The sequence below is a fragment of the Rhinopithecus bieti genome, unplaced genomic scaffold (assembly GCF_001698545.2).
Source record: "Rhinopithecus bieti isolate Rb0 unplaced genomic scaffold, ASM169854v2 scaffold_14876, whole genome shotgun sequence".
Taxonomy (NCBI): Eukaryota; Metazoa; Chordata; class Mammalia; order Primates; family Cercopithecidae; genus Rhinopithecus; species Rhinopithecus bieti.
Genome location: NW_016807955.1, coordinates 5,721 through 30,810, shown reverse-complemented (window position 1 = coordinate 30,810; position 25,090 = coordinate 5,721). Strand labels below are relative to the sequence as shown.

The window sequence follows — 25,090 nt, the reverse complement described above, 5'->3', positions numbered from 1 at the left end:
AAAAAAAAAAAAAAAAAAAAAAAAAAAATCTGTATTCAATTAGTGGTTTTCAAAGTCACGTGCATACTCATTTGACTTTATTCTTACATGAATCCCTTGAGGTTGCACTATCCTCATTTTTGCAGGTGAGAGGAAATGACTTATTCAGGATTACACAAATCCACAGCAGTAGAGCTAAGGTTCATTCAGCCCTAGGTGTACAGAATTAGTAGTTGAACCCAGGTTTTCTGACTCCAAGTTCTGTGCTCTTAATATACTTTGCTGCTTGCACAATATAATGGAATAGCATATGGAATTGCACCCTGTTTACAAGGTAAGCTTTTATCCTTGCAATCTTATCAGCAAAACCTAAGCATTTGTGGCAGACTACTCTTATTTAATATCTCTCTATTACGTGAACTTTTAAAGCTGTAGTGGGTTTTAGTTTTGCTTGGACAGGAAGAATGACACAAAAGATCTGTAAATTAATTTTTTTTAAAAAATATTTGCAGTGTGGAGCGTTATGATCCAAGTAAGGACTCCTGGGAGATGGTTGCATCCATGGCAGATAAAAGGATTCACTTTGGCGTGGGTGTCATGCTAGGCTTTATTTTTGTGGTGGGTGGACATAATGGAGTCTCACATTTGTCCAGCATTGAAAGATACGATCCTCATCAAAATCAGTGGACTGTGTGTAGACCAATGAAAGAACCTAGAACAGGTAATAAAATTTTATTAATTTCCAAACGTATAAGGCAGTGTTTTCTATAATGATGTAATTGCAATAATAGTTCCTTGGAATATAGCAGTAGGAATATTACTTGTCCAGAAAAAAAAAAAAAACTTGTATGTGGTAAACTTGAAAGACAATTAGCTAGACAGAAGTATATAGATTTCTTATGACTTTTATATGCCAGTGTGCATATTATGGTTTCTCAAACTTGCTGAATACATTTTGGGAAATGCTTATACTGGAGTGTATATTTATAGAAGCTCTTTTTGTCCATGTAACAAATGTCATCTTTTCATATGTTACATATATACAACTCTTGGATTGTTCTGTTTTGTTTTCTATTGTACATCAGTAATCTGTATGTTCACTTTCAAATGTTCTTTCTTCCCCAAGGGGTATAGTTGATCAAAAAAGTTGGATTTCAGAGTTCATAGAAAAAAAACAAATCCACTCTTGTGGTTTGGGAGAAATTGTTTTCTTTGAACTCAAACTCATCACATCATTTTAAGGGAAAGGTTTTAAGATACTGATGGAAATGCTTTAGGGAGCACTCCTCATACAGGTTGAATATTTCCTATCCAAAATGCTTAGGACCAGAAGTGTTTCAGGTTTTGGATTTGGGATTTTGGAATATTTGCACTATGCTTACCAGGTTGAGCATGCCAAGTTCAAAAACCCTAAAGTGTGAAATGCTTAAGTGAACACTTTCTTTGAGTATCATATGGTTCTCAAAAAGTTTCAGATGTTGGGCCAGGCACAGTGTGGCTCACGCCTGTAATCCCAGCACTTTGGGAGGCCGAGGTGGGAGGATTGCTTGAGGTCAGGAGTTCAAGACCAGCCTGGGCAACATGGTGAAACCTCGTCTCTACTAAAAATACAAAATTAGCCTGGCATGGTGGCACATGCCTATAGTGTCAGCTACTTGGGAGGCTGAGGCATAAGAATCACTTGAACCGAGATCGTGCCACTGCACTCTAGCTTGGGAGACAGAGTGAGACTCCGTCTCAAAAAAAAAAAGTTTCAGATGTTGGAGCACTTTGGATTTCATATTTTTGGGTATTGGATGTTCAACCTATATTTATGATTAAAGAATCTCTTGAAACAAACATGCAAGAGAAACTGAAAGGACAAGTTGAAATGAACTATTTTAGTGTTTACTATAATTTGTTTCTTTCGTATCCTTGAGAGGGAAAGCCACAGAAATAATGAGAACTTAAAAAATTGGGGTAAACTGTTTCTTTTTAGAACTATATACGATAATATCTAAAGTAGAATTTTTTGAAGCATAAATTATGTCATTTAATATATTTTAAATATTTCAGTGTATTTGGAAACCTCATAAAATGATTTTTCTAGAATGAAATTAAATTTGAAAAAAAAAAAAAGCCTATGGAAAGATATATACTCTGTTTTCCTTTAGTGAAGGGGAAGGAAGAGTAGAATTAGAGAGGAGAGGTAAAGGAAGACTTCAACTCTTGCTTTTATTTTAGTTTAGTTTTTAGACAGGGCCCTACTTTGTCGAGCCAGGTAGGGATGCAGTGGTACAGTCATAGCTCACTGCTGCCTCAAACTTTTGGCCTCCAACCATCCTCCCACCTCAATAACTCTTATTTTATTTTAAGGATTTTATTTTTCCATCAAGCGCATATTGCTCCAGTAGGCACCCATACCCACAGGAGATATGTTCCAAGAACCCTGGTGGACTGAAGCTTCAGATAGTACCAAACCCTATTTATATAATGTTTTTTCCTATACATATATATCTATGATAAGGTTTAGTTTGTAAATTAGGCAGAGTGAGAGATTAGGGACAACAATAATAGAACAATTGTTACAATATATTGTAATAAAAGTTACGTGGATGTGGTCTCCCTCAAAATATCTTACTGTACAGTATTCCCTATTTTCTAGTCATGGTTGACTGCAGGTAACTGAAAGCATGGAAAGCAAAAACTCAGATAAGGGGATGACTAGTGTATATTGGTTGTATAATATAATTAATAATAGATTGTTCAAATGTCTTTTAATAAAACATTAAAATACAAATTTATTTTTAGTGAGAAAAAGTATACTTCACGGTTAACATGTTTCTTCTTTTTGCTACCCTCTCCTAGGAGTTGGTGCTGCTGTGATCGATAACTACCTTTATGTCGTCGGTGGTCACTCAGGGTCTTCCTATCTGAATACAGTGCAGAAATATGATCCTATCTCAGATATGTGGCTGGATTCAGCTGGCATGATATACTGTCGCTGCAATTTTGGGTTAACTGCACTTTGACAAATGTGAACTCTCGGAAATAGTATGGTGGAAACTTGTACTGCATGAACAGATGGCCCAGTTTTCTGAAACCCACAAGCTGCATTGCTTTCTTTTTAACTTGAAGTGGCATGAAGACTCAAAGTTTTGTTGGGTACTTTTAATTGACAAGTAGTTTTGGTTGCTCTTGATGACACAGTAAATCAATAATCAAAAAGAAAAAAGAGGGGAAAAAAAAAGTAAAGACCCTGTCAATTGAATTGTGCACTTTTTCTGCGAAGACTGAGATATACTAGTTTTATGTTCGTAAGTGTACGTGTAGAGAAAACGTTGCTGCTTTTTTTTTTTTTTTTTTTTAATTTCTAGCTCTCCTTCCCTGATACCATGATTTACTAGGATGAGCGATGCTTTAGGTGCTGGAGTGTATTGAATGAATGGACAGAATGCTGATACTGCTTCTTGGATGTAAACGCTTCACATTTTTCATTTGTTTTAAAACAAATAAAGGGCTGCTTTTTATTTTGGTACTTTTAAGGGTTGTAAATAACATGCCATAATGAATACTCTTCCTGCTAAATGGTTTTAGGGCTAGGGATGTAATAAATTTTTAAGACAATTGCTTTTATTATCATGATATTTGGGGCCCTATTTTAGGAAGTCAGATATTTACTGTTTATGCCTTTTGTATATGGACAGGTTAACGTTGGATGAATTTAATTACCTGTCTGTGCTATGGTTAGCATGGATAGGAGTTTAAGTATATCAGTTGTTTCAGTTTTTCTTCAGTAGTACAGCAGGCTTTCCAGTGCTGATGTAAATATTTGAGCAGTGTTTAGTACCATTCTTAGTGCATATTAATTTTTTTCATATATCCTTATAATAATTTTAGTTTTTTAAGATCTTTGCTTTTTCAAAGTGTTCAGATATAAAAATGGTGCTAACTGTAGGATTTGTAACAAGGCTGTAACTGATGTCCTATTGGATGTTCAGTATGAGATATGCATGACATGTTTTGATAGTCTTTTGCATTTTTAATGGCTTGATTCATTTGTGCTTATTAAAAATGTTAGTGATTACACTAATGTTAACATCCAAAAATCATCAAGCATTGTTATGCTTTTCATGGTTCCTGAATAGTGATTTAAAGAAAGTTACACTTTTGATCTTCTTTCTTCTTGTGCTAGATATTACATGTCCTTCTTAAAAACAGAAATATATGCATTAAATATAAAGCACTAGGCAGTTATGCATTACTTTGTACATTTCTTAGGTAACTGAATATTTTAATGTTATTGAGGAAAACTGGAACTCAATGTTTACTTGAGTAATGGTTCTAAGTTGAGTTCTACTTTGATTAAAGAAATGATCTTTTAAAGTGAAATTATTTGCTGTAGCCAGTGACAGCTTATTTAAAGGAAGTGGTTAATTTATTTGATTTTAGCATGTTTTAGTAAATGTCAGTTAGTCTTAAACACATTCACTTGCATTTTATTATGATGTTGGTACTTGCATTTTGGAACTGTAGTCATTTGATTTTCTTTTCCTTGATTTTTTTTTTAAACCTGTCTGCGATCTCCTTATAAAGTCTCCTCAAGACCAGTGTATAATTTTTCCTAAGAAAAAAATTGATATTATATTCTTAAGTGCCATAATGTTCTAGACTATTGTTAAGAAGCCATTTGTAATGATAAAACATAGGTTCATTTGTTAGTATATATGTTTATTTCTTGAATACTATAGCCAGGCAATTTACAGTTCTTTGTTCTTCCATAAACTGCCAGTTGTAGATTTGAATATATACTACAAAACTATGTAAAATCATTTTTAATCATAAACGTAGTATCATGCTTTATGAATATTTGCACAGATTATAAAACCTTGCAAGTGATTTTTAGTCTCTTCTAATTTAGAACTCAACAGGAGCAACTAATATGACTGATAGTCTGAGTATTTTCTATGTTGCTTGTCTGAATAACATAATAATATATAGCAATAACTTTTTCATTGATTTGAATAAATCTATTGCATAGAAATAGGTACACTATTGTAGTTGGCCCAGACTTTAAAGAACAGCAATTTAAAATAGATTCATCACATATTTAGTTTTAAATTCCCAATTCAGTTTTCTTTGTTTATAGCAATTAAATTATTAAATATATCCTCTTATACTATTTTTAATCCCCTATTCCCAAAAGATAAGGGAATTTGAAAGACTATGGAAAATGAATTTAGGACAGGTGCGGTGGCTCATGCCTGTAATCTCAGCACTTGGAGAAGCCGAGGCAGGTGTATCACCTGAGATCAGGAGTTCGAGACCAGCCTGGCCAACATGGTGAAACCCTGTCTGTATTAAAAATACAAAAAAATTAGCTGGTCATTGTGGCAGGTGCCTGTAACCCCAGCTACTTGGGAGGCTGAGGCAGGAGAATCACTTGAACCCAGGAGGCAGGGGTTGTAGTGAGTCAAGCTTGCACCATAGTACTCCAGCTTGGGCAACAAGAGTGAAACTCCGCCTCAAAAAATACAAAAAAAAGAAAGAAAATGATTTTAATTATAAACACATCTATACATTGTATTTTAACGTTTTACTCATGTATCATCTCCACTATCAAATTAGTGTATAATCATTTGGTAAAATAGATCAAAAACATATACTGGTCATTGTTTTTGAAAAATCTAAATTTCATCTTGATGAAGACTAAATGTGAAATATCTTGGGCAGTAGTAGGAGCCATACACCAGTGAACAAATTTTGAAAATCTGTGAAGGGAAGAGGAAAAATGTTCAAAATTTATAAGTATATTTATTTTAGAATTGCTTAACCTACTGTACTATTCGTAGCAACCAGAGCTACTAATCTGACCTGACAACTAGTATGTTTACATTAGCGCCTTCTTTTACAAATTTGTGAGAAGTTTCATTGTGAACACTCTGCTGACAAATTGTGACTTTAAAGCCACATGTTTCTAATGTTAAAAAGGACCAAAATGTTTGGTTATAAATCCTCATGATTAAAAGTATTAGAAATAATTATACATATTCAGGCACGAAGAGAAAAGCTATTTAAGATTTCCCAGAAATATTTTGGAAAAGAGCAGCACTGGGAAATAGAAATTAATGCAATCGGTTGCAAGATACTTGCCTTCTATAATTATAACGACTTAATCTGTTAGGCACCTTTGGCTATTCAATAATCATGGATGTTGTAATAGAATGTAAGTGACTTTTAATGTAGCTCCAAGGATATTTACAAATTCTATGTTATTGCTGTTATTGTTTTAAATATGAGTGAATATTAAACTATAGGAAGTGGTATCAAGTGATAGGAAAATGGCATTAGGTTTTGAAATTTTATTTTGATAATCTGACACATACGGAGGGTTTACTATATGTATGAGACATTCTGTTAGATGCTGTGGGAGCTAGAGAGATAAGATAGACTCTTTTTCACCCAAAGAGAGTAAAATATAGTGGGAGAGACCCTAATAACTATTTTGGTGAAGGATGAATCTAATTCCTTATCTCTGACATCATAAGAAGTAATTAGAGACCTAGTTTATGCATAAGCAATTCCTTAGTGTCCAATTAGGTTTTATTGGCATGAAAAGAAATATTTAAAACCTAATATTTATAGAACTCCAAATCTCCTAGAATTGGATAATGTATTTTCTAGCAAGAAAACTATAGACATTTTAAATATATATATTTCCTGTAGTATCAAGGCTCTGGCTGACTTTGAGAGAAATATATGTACATGTCGTGTTTATTTTCAGTTTTGGTGTTGGATTCCTAGTATTGTCACCTAAGTGCTCATTTTCAGGAAAATCAGATTCTACAATAAACACTTACTGCTTAAAGTTCAGTAAACTTGTGATAACCTCATAACCTCTGTAGTCTAAAAGTTAAGGAATTATAAGATGTCACATGTCGAGTTAACATCCAGTTCTACTTCTTAACCTTTTTTCCCTTTGTAAACAGCACTTTAATTAGACATGATTTAATTAGATAACAGTTATTCTATGGCTGGATATGCACTGGATTTTCACTTACAGTACATTGGTTTGGTGTTAATACACATTTGAAAAGAGTGAGGAATACAATACATTTTTAATACAATAGGTTTACAAATTTTCCTACTGGTGTGAATATGGAGTCAAATAAAAATCCAGTTTACATCTCTGCAGAGAGAAAATTGTTATCCATATGTCTTTTATATTATACATCTTTAACTAGAGATAATTTATTGTTAATTTTGTCAAGTTACCATGTGTAAGTCCCATTTATTTTAAATACTAAGCAAAAGTTCCAAGTTTGCCTTAAAATACAAGTGAAATTAAAGAACTGGATGATAATGCCTATATTTTTGCCTTATGAATTGTGCTGTGTATTATAAACCAGCAACGGTTTTGATTTTAACAGGATTCTGAAATTTTGTAGCTGTAGAGTACTAATATTTGTACTCTTCTTGCAAAGAATGTGATCTAGTTGTGGTAGTTTAAATGTTTTTGTATATGTATTTTACCTCTGAACATGTAACTTTTTAGCATCAGGGTTTTATTTTATTTATGTTTACATACTAAAGTGTCATTTAACTAGTTGAGAATTGTATTCTTTTTTTTATTTTAAAGGTTATTTGTGTATATTATTGTGGTAATGTTCTGTAATTGTTATGGTTAAATTTCATTTAATGTAAAATGTTTAAAATAAAAATGAAAAATCTACTTTGTATATGTCATATGATAATTGTGAACTGAACCAAGCTAACTTTGTCATGCTCATCTCTTAGGGTTTTATGCATAGATAGGTAGTAGCCATAGAGTAGCCACACCTTTACATCCTCATTAGCAGGTTACAGTGAAAACCTGTTTTAGGCCAGGCCTGGTGCAGTGACTCATGTCTGTAATCCTAGCACTTTGGGAGGCTGATGCGGGCGGATTACCTGAGGTCAGTAGTTTGAGACCAGCCTGGCCAACATGGTGCAACCCCGTCTCTACTAAAAATACAAAAATTAGCCAGGCATGGTGGCATATGCCTGTAATCCCAGCTACTTAGGAGGCTGAGGCAGGAAAATCATTTGAACCCGGGAGGCGGAGTTTGCAGTGAACCGATATCATGCCAATGCACTCCAGCCTGAGCAACAGAGCAAGACTCCGTCTCAAAAAAAAAAAAAAAAAAAAAAAAAAATTTTTTAAACCCATTTCTCCCACACTTCCAAAATTTAAAAAAAAAAAAAAAAAAAAAAAAACATTTCTTAAGCCAATTCTGCCACACATTCAGACATTTACAAAAGAAACATAAGTAAAACAAGAGTAAAAGTGTTCGGTAAGCCCATTGCAGTCCCAGCTTTCTGTCCTTTTAGATTCTCTAACCAGCCTTTTGAAAGGTTTACTTGAGGCAGACGCTGTAATATCCAAGAGGTTTTCATTACTTTTGTGGTCAGCATCAGGTAACCAGCAATCCCAAAGAAACAAGCAGTTGAGACTTGGGTGGCTTTTTTTAGGAAGTGGTAAATTACAGGCCTGAATGGATTCAGTCTTTATAAGTAAAAGTAACCTTCCTTTTTTTCTTTTTTTTGAGATAGAATCTCACTTTGTTGCGCAGGCTAAAGTGCAGTGGCAGTGGCACAATCTTGGCTCACTGCAGCCTCCATTTTTTGGGCTCAAATGATCCTACTGCCTCAGCCTCCTGAGTAGCTGGAAGTAGAGGTGTGGGCCACTGCCTGGCTAATTTTTAATTTTTATATTGTAGAGATGAGGTCTTGCTATGTTGGCCAGGGTGTTCTTGAACTCCTTGCCCTAAGTCATTCTCCCACCTCTGCCTCTGAAAGTGCTGGATTTCTGGATTTACAGGCATGAGCCACCATGCCAGGTCAAGAGCACCTTTCTGATATCATTGTAGTTGATGAGCCACTTCCCCAAGAAATGCTTCTGACATTTAACATGCTAATTAGCAAAGCACTGAATACTGATTAGATTATGGATAGATAAGAGAAGTACTTGAAGTTGCTTTCAGCATGAATTTCCTAGATAGAATGCTAGCTAGCCACCCCTTAACTCCAGTCTTTTAAAAAAGGTATAAAATTAATTTGCTATGATACAAAATAGTTGTACATACTTATGAGGTGCAGATGGTATTTTGATACAAGCATATAATATACAGTGATCAAATGGGTAATTGGGGTATCCATCACCCCAAACGTTTATCGCTTGTGTTACGAACATTCCAATTCTACTCTTTTAATGAAATAAGTTAATGTTAACTATAGTTGCCCTATTGTGCTACCGAACACTATATCTTTTTTTTTAAAAAAAAAACTTATTATAAGTTCCAGGATACATGCAGAGGACCTCAGGTTTGTTACATTTGTAAACGTGTACCAGGGTGGTTTACTGCACCTATTAACCCATCACCTAAGTATTAAGCTCCACATGCGTTAGCTATTTATCCTGATGCTCTCCCTTCCTTTGTCTCACCGACAGGCCCCATGTGTGTTGCCAAACACTAGGTCTTATTCATTCTATTTAACTGTATTTTTGTACCCATTAACCATCTAGTCTTTTCCTTTTTCCCCACTACCCTTCCCAGTCTCTGGTAATCATTCTATTCTCTTCCTCTGTGAGTTCAAGTTTTTATTGCTCCTACATGAGTAAGGGCATGCAATATTTGTCTGGCTTATTTTGCTTAACATAATGTCCTTCATTTCTATCCATGTTGTTTCAAATGACAGGATTTTATTCTTTTTATGGCTGAATAGTCCATTATATACATGTACCACATTTTATCCATTCAAACATTGATGCACACTCTGATACTGTATCTTGGCTATTGTGACTAGTGCTGCAATCAACATGGGAGTGCAGACTTGTTTTTGAAACACTGATTTCCTTTCTTTTGATATTAAGGAACTCAACTGCATTCTTAATGAGGGCAACTCCTAGAGTTGAACTTGGAACTTAACAGACATATCCTGAAGTGTTTAAAGTGTATTATAGATGACCCAGAAAATGTAAATAATGCATTTTGAATGGAGTACACATTAAAATATTGAAATTGACATTTCTTGGCCACATAGATGCTTTTTTAGTTCTGCCTTTTTATTCTAAAGCATGCAGAAATAGCTTTCACATTACTCAGAAGTCATTGTAAAATTTTTCAGCTGACAGTTATTGAGAGTTTAGTATGTGCAAGATGTGGTGGAAGGCGTAAATGAGTAATATAAGACATACCCCATAATCCACTAGAGGAATGTAAAAGTCACCTCAGATTATTTTCCCCCTGGAAGGGAGAATAGAGAAAAGTGCTAGTCTGGCAGAGGTCTAGTTATGTCTCTTGGGTCCCTTCATAAAATTACTAGATGATCCTCTCCTTTGCGGCAGTAATAGGGGTGGAAGTTTCAACTCTAATGTGGAAGACTGTGATGACTAGATTTTAGGAGTCAGCAATAGACTTGCAATGGAATACTAAAAAAAAAAAAAAAAAAAAAAACCCTTCCAGTGCAGAGCCAGAACTCAAGTCTAGGAGTAAAATTGAGTGGTGTGATGAAAAGACAGTATGTATTAGAGCAGTTCAAGTGAGTATTGATATGTCTTCCAGGCTTTTTTTTTTTTTTCTTTTTCATAGAAATGAAACCTCCACATACCCATCTCCCAGCATCAACTATTAACCGTATTTTGCTAATCTTATTTCATCTATTCACTCCACTTTTGTTTTTGCTGGAATATTTTAAAGAAAATCCCAGACATCATGTGATATAACCAGTAAATAAATGAGGTTGCATCTCTAACTGATAAGGACACTTTAAAATTTTATGCTACTTTTCTATAAGCCACACTGATATATTCACACTGAAAAGTTACTACTTTTGTAATATTTAGTACCCAGTCTATATTCAAACTTCCATGATTATCTCAAAATTTTTTTTGCTTTACTTCTGGGTCTAAATGAGGTTTATTCATTGTATTTGACTGTTATGTCTCTTAAATCCCTTTTAATCTCTACCAGTCACTACCTCCCACCCCCTTTTTTTCATGCCATGTATTTGTTGAGGAAATGAGGCCATTTGTCTAGTAGATTGCCCCACATGCTAGATTTAGCTAATTGCTTTTTTGTGCTGTTTTTTATCTTATTGTTCCATTCTTCAAGTTTTTTGTTGTTGTTTTTTTGTTTTGTTTTATTTTGTTTTTTTAAACTGGTATAGGTGGATGTAGAGTTTTGATTAGATTCAGGTTCTTTTTTTTTTTTTTTTTGTCAAGCATAATTGATGCGGTATGTACTTCCTATTGCATCGCATCATAAGGTCTACTATGGTTATCTCACTTTTAGTTATGTTAGGATTAATTTCTAGGCTTGAGTTTCAGGTGTTAACCTGATCCCTCTATTATCAAGTTCCCCATCAAACTCTCCCCTGATGGTTTTAGCAGCTCTTGATGGCCACAGCTGAATCTGTTATTAGGTTGGTGCCAATGTAATTGTGCTTTTTGCCTTTTAAAGTAATGGCAAAGACCGCAGTTACTTTTGCACCAAACCTAATATTACATTAGGAGTTACAAAATGGTGATTTCTCCAATTCTGTCATTTCTTCTGCATTTATTAGCTGGAATCCTATAAAGGAAAGCACTTCCTCATCCATCACTTACCTGGGTTACTCTGAGATACATTATGTACAAGAATGGCAGGAGAAAATGTTTCATTCATTCCTTTCGCAGTCTTCAGAGTAATGAACTGGTGACCTAGCAACCTCCAACAATGATTAAGTATCACGAAACCAAAAATTTTTACATATCTGTTTCAATATACACATTTCAATTAATTGTCCATCTCAGTCCTGTGGATACCCACTAAGTTCCATTAAAAGTTTCCTTTCTTGGCCGGGCGCAGTGGCTCATGCCTGTAAGCCCAGCACTTTGGGAGACCGAGGCGGGTGGATCATGAGGTCAGGAGTTTGAGACCAGCCTGGCCAAGATGGTGAAACCCCGTTTCTACTAAAAAATACAAAAATTAGCCGGACACGGTGGCGGGCGCCTGTAATCTGAGCTACTCGGGAGGCTGAGGCAGTAGAATCTCACTTGAACCCGGGAGGCGGAGTCTGCAGTGAGCTGAGATCAGGCCACTGCACTCTCACCTGTGCGACAGAGCAAGACTCCATCTCAAAGAAAAAGAAAGTTTCCTTTCTTTTTTTTTTAAAAGTACCAACAAATTATTAAATTATTTGAAATAATTTAAAATATTGTGAAATTTACAGAAAAGTTGTTAAAACTCTTGTATACTTTTCCAATATTAACCGATTTTAATATTTGTCTTCATTTGTTTTATGTTTTCTCATTTTTTTCAAGCCGTTTAAAAGTCAGTTGAATACATTATGTCCTTTTATGCTTTAATACTTCAGTGTATGTGTCTTAAAAATAATGATATTCTCTCCTGTAACCACAATTCAGGTATCAAATTCAGGCATCCTTGTGTTTTAGTTTTCTTTTACATTTTCTTCCCCAAATCCAGAATCACCTAGTCCTTTAAGGGCCTGTGGTACCTTTTGCTAGGAAAAGGTATTTAGAGATCCCAATATGGGTGCTAGTTGGTGCTCTCTCATTTGTCCTTGCTTATAGGCTATTTAGTAGGCAGAGTTAGGAAATACTTTATATTTTTATTTTTTTAATTTGAACAGAGAGGAAAAGGGCTTTTACTTAAATGCTTTGATTTTTATTTTTTTTTTTTTTTTTTTTGAGACAGAGTCTCGCTCTGTCACCCAAGCTGGAGTGCAGTGGCGCCATCTCGGCTCACCCGCCTCCCGGGTTCACGCCATTCTCCTGCCTCAGCCTCCCGAGTAGCTGTGACCACAGGCGCCCACCACCACGCCCAGCTAATTTTTTGTATTTTTCACAGACACGGGGTTTCATCGTGTTAGCCAGGATGGTCTCAATCTCCTGACCTCGTGATCCCCCCGCCTCGGCCTCCCAAAGTGCTGGGATTACAGATGTGAGCCACCACGCCCAGCCATATATCTTTTTTTAGTCTGAAAACATTGGTCTAGCAACATTGACATAATTACCTATTTGCTTTATCTTACAACATACATATAATAGTTTCAAATTAGCAATACTGACATAGCTATAAATAATAATACCAATAAATAATAAGACCAAAAGTTAAGATTGTTATTATTCCATCCTTAAATTATATTTTACAAGGATGTATGATACGAACACTGACTTTAGAGTCAAATGAAGTAATACTTTTCTTTGGTTATTAGCCTAATGACTGTATAGTTAGGTTATTTTGATTCAGCTTTAAAATTTTCAAGATATACTTTTTGATTTAATTTTTAATTATATATAATATTTACTTGATCTAGAGTAGAAACTATATGACAAGATGCAGTCACAGAAATTTTGCCTGCATTTTCATCTTTTCCACCATGTTCAGTTTATTTTTTTATAGGTAATAAGTTTTATTAGATGTTGGTTTCATTGTTTCATTTTAAAAACAAAATACCATTTTCTCCATTTCCTTACAAAAAAGATAGCGTACTACAAAAACACTTTTTTTCACTTAATATATTCTGGAGATTTTTCCATATCAATATATTGAGATCATTCTTACTCTTTTTTACAGTTGCACAGCACTTTACTGTGTGGATGTACCATAGGTTTTTTAACTAGTCTACTGATGGACATTTGAGTTGTTTTCAGACCATTGCCTTTACAAATAATGAATGTGATGAACTGCCTTGTGCATTTGTCAGTTTGTATTTAGGGAATGGCTTTTTAGAAGTGGAATTGCTGGGCCAGGATGGATGACATCAACATTGCTAGATCTTGTCCAGTTCTTCCAAAAGGCTGTTCCATTTTGCATACCTATTGGCAATAGACAAAAGTGCCTTATATCTGTTTTGTTGTTATTGGTGGTGGTGGTGGTGTTTTGAGACACAGTCTCGTTCTGTTGCCCAGGCTGGAGGGCAGTGGTGCAATCTCAGCTCACTGCAAATTCCGCCTCCTCGGTTCAAGCAGTTCTCGTGCCTCAGCCTGCCAAGTAGCTGGGACTACAAGTGAGCACTACGATGCCTGGCTAATTTTTGTATTTTAGTAGAGACAGGGTTTCACCATGTTGGCCAGGTTGGTCTCGAACTCCTGACCTCAGGCGATCTGTCCACCTTGGCTTCCCAAAGTGCTGGGATTACAGACGTGAGTCACTGCACCCAGTCTTACAGGCTGTTTTTATTAGTCTCCCTACTCGGGCTTGTTAAAAGGTGTCAGCGGGCCTCAGGTTCATTTTGGCTTAAACTATGTCTAACATTAAAATATAGCTAAAGAATTGAAAAGCTTCTTATGCTTTAATGCACATCAAAAGCTGATTTAAATCTCTTAGTAAGGCAGGATGTAAATAAGGATGGACCAATCACTTTTGTCTCTGATCAGGAAAGAAGTCTTAGAAAGTATATTCTTGTGTGTACCCTGAGGAGAGTTAAGAATTTAAATAGACAAGGGTCCTAGAATTTAATAGAGTAGGTGGTTCAACTGAATACAGGAGTATGTCTGAAAAAGTTTTATAGCCAGATTTTAAAAGACTGATATCATATTAAGTCTACATATAGATATACGTGTATATCTATATATGTCTAATACATATGGAAATATATATCAAAGTCTTATTCCATTTTGCATACCTATCGGTATGCTATATATAGTAATGTGTATATAGTGTGTGTATATGTGTATATATATGGTGGTATCTTAGTTTATTTGGACTGCTGTAACAAAATACCATAAACTGAGTAGCTTATAAGCAACAGAAATTATTTCTCACAGTTCTGGAGGCTGGGAAGTCCAAGATAAAGGCAGATTTGGTGTCTGGTAAGAACACTTTTTCTGGTTCATAGGCATAATCTTGCTATGTCTTCACATGGTAGTAGGAGTGTGGGATCTCTCTTGGGTCTCTTTTCTAAAGGCACTAATCCCATCCAGGAGGGCTCCACTCTCATGACCTAATTGCCTTCCCCCACTTCCTAATGCCATCACTTTGGGGATGAGAGTTTCAACATATGAATTTTGGGCGGACATAAACACTCAGACTATGGTAGGGGGATAAACAGTTTTGGATAGTATGGTGGTTAAGTGGTTAAAGATTTTGAACAGGAACAAGATAGGATATTTTATCATGTGATGTCTTGGAAACTTTATTCACTTTGTCTTCACATTTTTGCTTTTGCTTTGTTCTTGCATTTTAAACTAATTCATGTATTTAACTTTTTAAAACTATTTTTACATTGTAATTTGTTCTGTGATCTTCATTTCCACAGAAATACCAGCAATGGTTTTCAGCCAACAAACTTGAAATATTTGCATAGAATTTAGTTCATTTTCTGCAACAACACTACACACTAATTTACTGTAATTTCTTGATAAAATATTGAAAGAGGAATCCATAATGATAATTTTATGGGTGGAAGGTCTTAACTCTGAATTGTCCAGGTTCTTGGAGTGTTGAACAAAGAACAAAATACACAAAGTAACAAAAGAGGGAAACAACAAAAGACAAAGCAACAAAAGAATAGAGTAACGAAAACATAGATTCACTGTAGTGAAAGTACATGCCACAGAGGGGGAATGGGCTTCAAGAAGCAACTCAACGGTCCCGCTACTGAAATGTTCCCCAGGGTTTTTATAAAGCCAAAAGAACTTGGGCAACACTCCTACATGACCTTTGGAGGCCTCCAGTTGGTTACACCCTATGAAGGATTGGCCTACGACCAATCAGAGGCTGAAGTGGAGGCTTGGCCTGCAGTCAATCAGAGATTGAAGTGGAAACTTCTGTCTTGTTATCACAGGAGCCAGGATGTGGCCTGTATGCTGCCTAATGTCGCCCAGAACTATCTGCACCTGCTGTTCTTTTGCTTATGCCTTAACCCTTGGTTACCCTAAATTCCTATTCTCCTGCCTCAGTAGCTAGCACTTTCATCGTGCTTACTATGTGTCAGGCAATAAGTGCTATATACAGTAATTCTTTTAATCCTCACCACTACCTTATGAGATATATTCTAGTATTATCTCCACTTTACAGTGAGGAAACAGAAATAGAGAGGTTAAGTCACAGGCCTAAAGCCACACAGCCCATGACTGAGCCTAGATTTGAATCCAGGCAATCTAACTTTAAAATCTGGATTTAACTGCCATATTCTTGCCTTTCCTTGACAGCCTGAAAACCACAATCAATCAAGAACTAATGATAATAGAGATAATTCATTGATCATATAGCATGATTCACTTAGTCTGCAATTCCAGTCTTTTTCCTGGGTGAAAAAGGACAATCCTGAATTAGGTCTTCTGGCATTTTATAAGCTTGCTAAGGATAAAATTCCTAAGCTTTCTCAAAAGGAGAGGTGAAGGAAGAGGGGGAAATTTCAGAAGCCAAGAGGGTTGGGAAGAAGTAGGTGAAGAAGCCCCAGGGGTCACTTTACAAATAATATTTTAGCGGGAGTGTTGGCAGAGAGCACAGCCAGCTTTATTAAACGCATCTTGGTTGTATATTTCCCCCGACTTAAGAGTAGATAGTGTCACAGAACAGAAGGAAAATTTGCTCGCATCATCCAAATTATAAAGTAAGTTAACAGCTGGTCGTGGTGGCTCACGCCTATAATCCCAGCACTTTGGGAGGCTGAGGCGGGTGGATCACTTGAGGTCAGGAGTTCAAAACCAGCCTGGCCAACAGTACAACGGTACAATTTTGTACTAAAAATACAAAAATTAGCCAGGCGTGGTGGCACACGCCTGTAGTCCCAGCTACTCGGGAGGCTGAGGCGGGAGAATGGCTTGAACCTGGGAGGCAGAGCTTGCAGTGAGCCGAGATCGGGCCATTGCACTCCAGACTGGCCGACAGAGCGAGACTCTGACACGCACACACACACACACACACACAGACACACACACACACGGTTAATACTTTTAAGGCCAAAAAAAGTTCAGGTATTGTTTTTTCTGCAGGTCCTTTACATTCTATGCCGTAGACCTCCTGCCACCTAGTGCTTTTGAAGAATACTGTAGGAGTTGGGAATCAGTCCTTTTCCTCTAGAAGTCCTTCAGACATTTACCAAGTGTTTAAAGAAGGCCCTCGGACATTTACCAAGTGTTTAAAGAAGGCCCTCGGACATTTACCAAGTGTTTAAAGAAGGCCTGGCCAGGTGCGATGGCTCACGCCTATATAATCCCAGCACATTTTAACGCCGAGGCGGGCAGATCAACTGGAGGCTAGCATTTGGAGACCAACCTGGCCAACATGGTGAAACCCCATCTCTACTAAAACACAAAAAAATTATCCCGGCTTGGTGGCGAGCCCCTGCAGTCCCAGTTAATCGGAAGGCTTGAGCCGGAGAATTGCTTGAGCCCGGGAGACAGAGGTTGCAGTGAACTGAGATTGCACCACTGCACTCCAGCCGAGGCCACAGAGCGAGACTCTGTCTCAAAATACTACTACTACTACTACTACTACTACTACTACTACTACTACTACTACTACTAATTATAATAAAGAAGGCTAATCCCAAGTGACCCTCTCACTTTCCTCTCATATCTTCCCTATTATCAGAAAGAGAAACAAATGAGAATAATTTGTGTGGATTACTTTAGCTATGATAAATTTTTTAAAAATTTGAGGGTGTTGGAAATTTTTTATCTTTAAATGTAAGGCTTATAGCATTTTAGTGGAAATAATGGCAGTTAGGCTTTGGGGGTAGAGGTAGAGGAAATAGTACTATATAATTGTCTTTGAAATCACAAGCTGAAGGATCTGTAGTCTTTTTCCTTTACAGACCTCCTCCAGGAGTGGTAGGCAGCAACTGTGAAAGGCCCGGTTCAAAAACCTCACAGCAGTTGTTTGCAGAGTTGTTCCTCCTGTGTACTCTCAAAGCCTCGGGTACCTACCCTGACACAGTATTTCGTTTTATACTGTCATCATTGCTTTACTCATTTTTCTCTCGCTATGAGCATGTATACACTTCCAGGGCAGAAAGCATATCTAATTCAACTAGCAAATGGTAGATAATAAGTATACATTAAATAGATGCTGCAGAGAAAATATGTCTGATATTACCGTGTTCTAGCTTGCAGCCCCCAAATCAAATTTAGCCTTCTTGGGAAGGGATTTCCCTAGCTGGTCGGCCGTTTTCTCCAAGCCTTAACCTGGTCTCTTCTTAATTTGAGTTCAGGTCAGCTCTCCTGTGTTTTTTTCTCCTTCCCATTCCCTTTCCACTGTGCTAAAATTCTCATATGTTGGGTGTGCGGAGATACTTACTGTATCTGCTTCCCTCCTCTTCAAAAACTCCCTTAGATTTTGTCCACCCTGCCCTTAAAGCTAATTATGTGGAGTGTATTTTATTCTTTGTTATAACTCTGTGTTAGGTTAACAGGAAAAGAGAAAGTCTGTTTGGTTGTATCTATTTGGGGACAATTTATTCCATCCTGGTCTTGCTTCCAAACTTCAGCACCTGGGATACTATGATCAAGATGTAGGTAGAAGAAGCCGGGCGCGGTGGCTCAAGCCTGTAATCCCAGCACTTTGGGAGGCCGAGGCGGGCGGATCACGAGGTCAGGTGATCGAGACCATTCTGGCTAACACGGTGAAACCCCGTCTCTACTAAAACTACAAAAAACTAGCCGGGCGAGGTGGCGGCGCCTGTAGTCCCAGCTACCCAGGAGGCTGAGGCAGGAGAATGGCGTGAACCCGGGAGGTGGAGCTTGCAGTGAGCTGGAGTCCGGCCACAGCACTCCCAGTCTGGGTGACAGAGCGAGACTCTGTCTCAAAAAAAAAAAAAAAAAAAAAGTGTAGGTAGAAGATTGTTAAAGGAATGATATCCTTTGTAAAATAACTACATGAATTTTGAAGGTTTAAGAAGACACAATGTTTCTGAAAGCAAGTGTCCAGGTGAAAGAAAGCCTGAACAGGTGACCACAGCTGTTTCCTGAGATCTTACTTTCCTCTTGGAGTTTTGTCATGTTAATTATCTCTGTTACACTATGCTGGCCTCGAGGAGTATTACACTTCTCCTTCCGAGCTCTAACTCCTTGGTTCTTGGTTCTCTTCGTACTGTAGAGGGCCAATGCTAGACTTTCCAAAATCTTTACCAGTGTAACCAGTCATTAGATTATCCAAAAAAAAATTTCATAATTGTATAAATTATAGATGGAATAATGGTGGTGGAGAAAGTTATGGCATGACCATTATTTTCTTCTTCCAACTTCTTTTGATATTACTTATTTACATACTTATTTATAGTTCATATATGAAATGAGTGTTTATAATTCAAAGAGGCCAGCATGGCTGGCCCACGTGTATCATCGCAGCACTTTGGGAGGCCAAGGCAGGGTGGTCACCTGAGTTCAGGATTCAAGAATCAGCCTGGCCCACATGGTGAAACTCTGATCTAATAAAAATACAAAAAATTAAGCCAGCTGGTGGCACACACCTTACTCCTAGCTACTCGTGAGGCTGCAGGCAGGAGAATCACATTGAATCCCGGGAGGCGGAGGTTGCAGTGAGCCAGATCATGCCACTCGCATCCAGACCTGGGAGACAAGAGCAAAGCTTCGTCTCAAAAATAAATGATAATAAATAAAAAATAAATCAAAATAAAGAATGAAAAAAATACATTAAACATAAATAGCATAAAGTACAAAGATACAGCTAAATAGCAAGTTCTGATTCTACTACGCTAACTTGTCTACACAGGTCTTATTGCTCCCAAAGCTACCTGTTACATTCCACTCTTTTTGAGGTTCCTGCCAAAGCAGCTCACCTTTTCGTTTTAAAACAATAGCTGATCCTGCAGAAGATCCTTACTGAGAAAACAGTGCAATAAACATATGGAACTAACTGCTCATTTGAGGATAAAAATTATGTACATCTTAGCACATAAATAAATTATTCTAGCTACAGACTGAGCATATTCTTTACTAACTTCCTCCTCCTCAGCTACAAGAGATTAGTGTGAAAGGCGATTTTATCCCAGGATCAAATTAAATTGAGGTTAAAGATTGTCTTAGTCCATTTGTTGCTGTTATAACAAAACACCTGAGATTGGTAATTTATAAAGAACAGAAATTTATTTCTCACAGCTCTGGAAGTTGGGAAAATTCAAGATGGGAGATGCCAGCACTCTGATACGGCTTTTCTTGATGCATCATCAATGCAGGAGGCAGAAGGTCAGAAGGGGGCCAACTCACTCTCTGAAGCCCCATTACTGGCTGGGGCAGCAGTGCTCCATGCTATAATTCCAGCACTTTGGGAGGCTGAGCAGAGAGAATTACTTCAGCCAGGGGTTTGAGTCAGTCTGGGAAACAGAGAGAGACCTGTCTCACAAAATTTTAAAAATTAAGCGGACGTGGTGGTGCATTGCCGTAGTCCCAGCCAACTTGGAGGTTGAGATGGGAGGGTCCACTTAGCCCAGCAGGTGAGGCTGCAGTAAGCGTGATCTGTTGCCATGGACTCCAGCCTGGGTGACACAGTTCTCAAAAAAAAAAAAACAAAACACACAAAAAAAAACTTCTCAAAAAAAGTATGAGCAACCTGTCTCAAAAAAAAAAAAAAAAAAAAAAAAAAAAGTCCATTTATAAGGGCAACTCATCTCACTCATGAGGGCAAAGCCCTCATGACTTAATCACCTCCCCAAAGGCCCCAGTTCTCAGTACCACCAATTAAGATAAATGTAAAATTTGAAAGGGACACCATCATTCAAACCATGGCAAGGAGGCTGTCCAGGTGACCAGAGAGTGGAGCTTGGGCCAGTACGGTGGGATGTAGGAACCCCTGATAGTAAGACATGGAATTTAAGATCTTTGTATAAATGTCTCAATAAGATGAACTTTTAAAGCTATGCAGTTTTAGGGCAGAATAATTTGATGCTGATTTTAAATGCTAGGGCATCAACAAAGGAAAAGGAGAAAATTTAACAATTTTAAATGTTTGGTTTGGCCGTAGTTTAGTAATATTAATTACAATCATTTTACATGAACTTCTTACCCTTTCTGCCTTATAGTACATTACAGTTATTTTCTAATAATTGAACGTCACTGAATCATTATAAAACTCAATTTTGGGCTGGGCGTGGTGGCTCACGCCTGTAATCCCAGCACTTTGGGAGGCCAAGGCAGGCACATCACCTGAAATCAGGAGTTTGAGACCAGCATGACCAACATGAAGAAACACCGTCTCTATTAAAAATACAAAATTAGCCGGGCGTGGTGGTACATGCTTGTAATCCCAGCTACTTGGGAGACTGAGGCAGGAGCATCACTTGAACCCGGGAGTCAGAAGTTGCAGTGAGCCAAGATCGCGCCATTGCACCCCAGCCTGGGCAACAAGAGCAAAACTCCATCTAAAAAACAAACACATAAACAAAACTAAATTTTTCATATACTCAACATGTACAGCTTTTCTTTTATTTATTTATTTATTTATTTATTTATTTATTTATTTATTTATTTATTTTTGAGACAGGTCTTGCTCCGTTGCCCAGGCTGCTCCAGTGATCTCTGCTCAGGGCAACCTCCGACTCAGGCTCAAGCCATCCTCCCACCTCAGCCTCCTGCATAACTGGCACTATAGGCGACAAGTGAACACCATCACATCCGACTGATTTTTGTATTTTTAGTAGAGATGGGGTCTCCCTATGTTGCCTAGGGAACTCCTGAGTCAAGTGATCCTCTCACCTCAGCCTCCCAAAGTGCTGAGATTACAGGCATAAGCCACGTGTCCTGCCACATATAGCTTTTTATGTGTCATAGTAGTCATCTGATTATACAGTTGTTTGCTCATACTTTAGGAAAGAAATAGAACACGGGACTCACTCTAGTAAGCATGCCTGTGGTAGTCAGTTATCCTTTCTCTTCCTCTTTCATTGGATTAGATCTAATGACAGTTTAAACAAACTCTAATAATTTATAAACTACTTTGAAGGAATAAGATCATTTGCAGAAGTTAAAGAAGAAATGGTTTCTTTTGCTGAAGCTGGTTGAAGACTCCTTCTTAAATTTGCTTATTTGTTCTTTATGCCAGATTGTAGAAAAGGTTTTAAAATTATTTTTGCTGACCCTGTAGGTATAGTAGTGGTTTGTGGTATGTTGATTAAAAATATATTCTGGTGCTGGGCACGGAAGCTCACGCCTGTAATACCAGCACTTTGGGAGGCTGAGAAGGGTGGATTACCTGAGGTCAGGAGTTTGAGACCAGCCTGACCAACATAGTGGAACCCTGTCTCTACTCAAAATACAAAAATTAGCCAGGTGTGGTGGCTGTGCACCTGTAATCCCAGCTACTAGGGAGGCTGAGGTGGGAGAATCGCTTGAACCAGGGAGGCGGAGGCTGCAGTGAGCCAAGATGTAACCACTGCACTCCAGCTTGCGTGACAGCGAGACTCCCATCTCAAATATATATATATATATACACACACACACACACGTGTATGTATATATATATATATATATATACACACACACATATATGTGTATATATATATATATTCTGATTATTACCTCATGTCTTTAGCTCTAAGGGTGTTTATAGAATTACAAAGAATTTTCCATACGCTCACTTTCACATTCCGTAGATAATCTAGTTAATTCTTTCTTTTAATCCTTTTCTATTCAGTTTGGTCAGCAGCGGATAATTTCTTATTTCTATCAACTAACTGCTACCATAAAATAAACTATCTGTTCTCCTTAAGCCTCAATCTGGGGTCAAGAAGGCATACTCAATTTCCATTACACACTAAATATATCAGTGATATGAGTTACAGCCTAAATAACTTTTAAAATCTGCAAAGTTCATTAGTAAGAGAAAATCTGGGAGCCTTGCCTGCAAATAAAAGAGGTAGAAAAAAAATTTTTTATTAGCATGTTCAAGGTAGTCAAGATTTTAACAAACATCTTAATCCTCACAACAACCCTGTGAGGTAGGTAAGTCATTGTTTCATGATACACTAGTATTCCAAATAAAGTGCATTTCCTAAAAGAATAAATGTGCATTAGGAATAATTTTGTTAATGACACCATTTATGTTTACTCTAATATTCGTGTTATTGTATACTTCAATTCATGCAATCAGGTGTCCCCAGAAAAGTTTATTCTAAATTAAATCCTATTCAGATACACCTGGGAAACCATCTAAATCAATCTTGGGGTGAATTTTTTTTTGTAAAATAAGTTTGATATATAAACAAGACTTTTCATAGTGTTTGCTAACGTGAGGCATTCTCAGTAATGTTTCACCCATATTTATCCATTCTCAGGTAAGTTTTCTCAACATGGCACCAAGCACTTTAGCAATTCAGCAGATGGCAGTGATCTGTGCTGTCATGTAGAAGTTTCTAAATATATTGCAACTAATCTCAATCCCAAACCTGAAGTGAACTATTTATTGAAATGTAAACACTAAAATGGTGATAAATTTCAAAAGTATTTTCCCTTGAGAATCTTTATTTTTTCCCTTAAATTGCAAAAGAAGAGTGACCTTAGGGTCTTTATAAAGAAATGTAATGTTCTGATACCTATAAAATCCTAATGATTTGTATTGCAAGTCAAAGCCGCATGCTATCAATCACTACTTATAAGGGAGCCAGTAGACATCCCTCCAAAATTTAAGTATTCTTTTCTCTGTGTCAATATAAAACTTCACTAGGAAAAGAAATATTTCCAGGCACACATTTCCCCTTAAATATATATTTAAAGTGCATTTCTATTGCTAGTCCAACACTAGTAAACATCCAGTTGCCTAATATTGTTTATAGTTGTTTTATCTGCAAAATATATTAGAGCATTTCAAATTACATTTAATTATAAGATAAACACTTAGGATAGTTATATAATTTATTTGTAACAACCTGAATTAAGCTTGGAAGCTTAGCTATCACTTAAAATCCACTGGCAGGTTTATAATACTTTAGGAAATAGTTAAAAGTAATTTGCCATTATAAAGAAATAGCTTAAGCTCTGAAAATTTCTCATACTTTTAAAACTGCTGCAGGGATACTGTGCAAATCGAACAAATAAACTAAGCCATTGATAAATTATACATTCAAATCCATACTAGATCAAATAGTGCACTTCGGATTATAGTGAGGTAGGGCAAAGAAATACAGTCAGATATATTTTGAACTGTTAAATTATATAAACTAAAATACTCTTACCTAGGTTTTACTTGAATATCCAAAAGAAAATTTAGAATTCAGATGACAAAGTATTTCTTGAATTCAAGGACAGAATTGTAAAATCTTTGAGGTACATATAAATAAAAAATACAAAGGCCACAAGATACTTTTATTTCAACATAAAATATGCTCATATAAAATAACTCAGGAAATATAAAAAAAATTACAAACAGTTTTGCATAGATCCTCTATATAAAACATTTACCTGGGGTTAAACACTGAAAATACACTTCTGAAACTAGTATAGTTGAACTATTTTCTTGGATACCAAGTATACACAAAATAAAAGCCCTTCATCTAGGGGAGCATGGGCAGGAGGGAAAACAACTTTTAGCATTAGTCTGTATTTATTTCTCTGTTGCTCGAATATAAACCAATGATGACAAGAGGAGAAACTCTGGGGTTTATTTAACAAAATTAAATTCACATTTCTGAGCCCATCATAGTGCATCCAATGTCCACCAATCTGGAAAGCTGCAGAATAATGATGTTCCTCTTTGTTAAATAATGTGGCACCTTCCAACAAATACCTGCAAATTAAATAATATAGTATGGGAGAAAATTATAATACTTTGTTTTTAAGATAAACATTCCTTAAATTCATAACTAAGGAATAAAAACATCGACATTGTTCGTATACTGTTCCCTGAAAAAGATATCCATCTCTATAGACCATATAATATAATTGGAAATGTGGAAATTAAGAATTTCTTAAAAACATATTTTAACAGATGAACTTATAACCTGTATGGTTCTTTTAAAAAAGAGTAAACACATACATAAGAAAACTTTTACAGGGAAAATGTTAAAAGAACCCTTTATGTCCTGATTTGTATGCAGATATTTTTATTTATAGTGTTAAGTAATATTTTATGTTTAAATGATGACCACCTGCATACTATTACACACTTCTTTTTTTTTTTTTTTTGGGGGG

At 36.6% G+C, this 25,090-nt stretch overlaps 2 protein-coding genes across 10 annotated transcripts in view; one reads left to right on the top strand and one right to left on the bottom strand.

Annotated features, from left to right (window-relative positions):
• Positions 1-7,704, top strand: part of KLHL28 (kelch like family member 28) — a 122,902-nt gene extending 115,198 nt beyond the window's left edge. For 7 of the 9 annotated variants that reach the window (XM_017884182.1, XM_017884185.1, XM_017884186.1 and 4 more), the window contains 2 exons: positions 492-700; positions 2,827-7,695. In XM_017884182.1, the coding sequence (XP_017739671.1) occupies positions 492-700; positions 2,827-2,990 (373 nt within the window). In that variant the 3' untranslated portion in view covers positions 2,991-7,695. Of the gene's footprint in view, positions 1-491; positions 701-2,826 lie in introns of all 9 variants that reach the window. The other 2 variants (XM_017884184.1, XM_017884190.1) reach the window with 2 other exon arrangements.
• Positions 7,705-24,404: 16,700 nt separating this feature from the next.
• The window catches only part of DORIP1 (dopamine receptor interacting protein 1), a 6,114-nt gene continuing 5,428 nt past the window's right edge, over positions 24,405-25,090 (bottom strand). The window contains 2 exon segments of the mRNA XM_017884176.1: positions 24,405-24,559; positions 24,562-24,686. Coding sequence (XP_017739665.1) covers positions 24,504-24,559; positions 24,562-24,686 — 181 coding nt within the window. The 3' untranslated portion in view covers positions 24,405-24,503.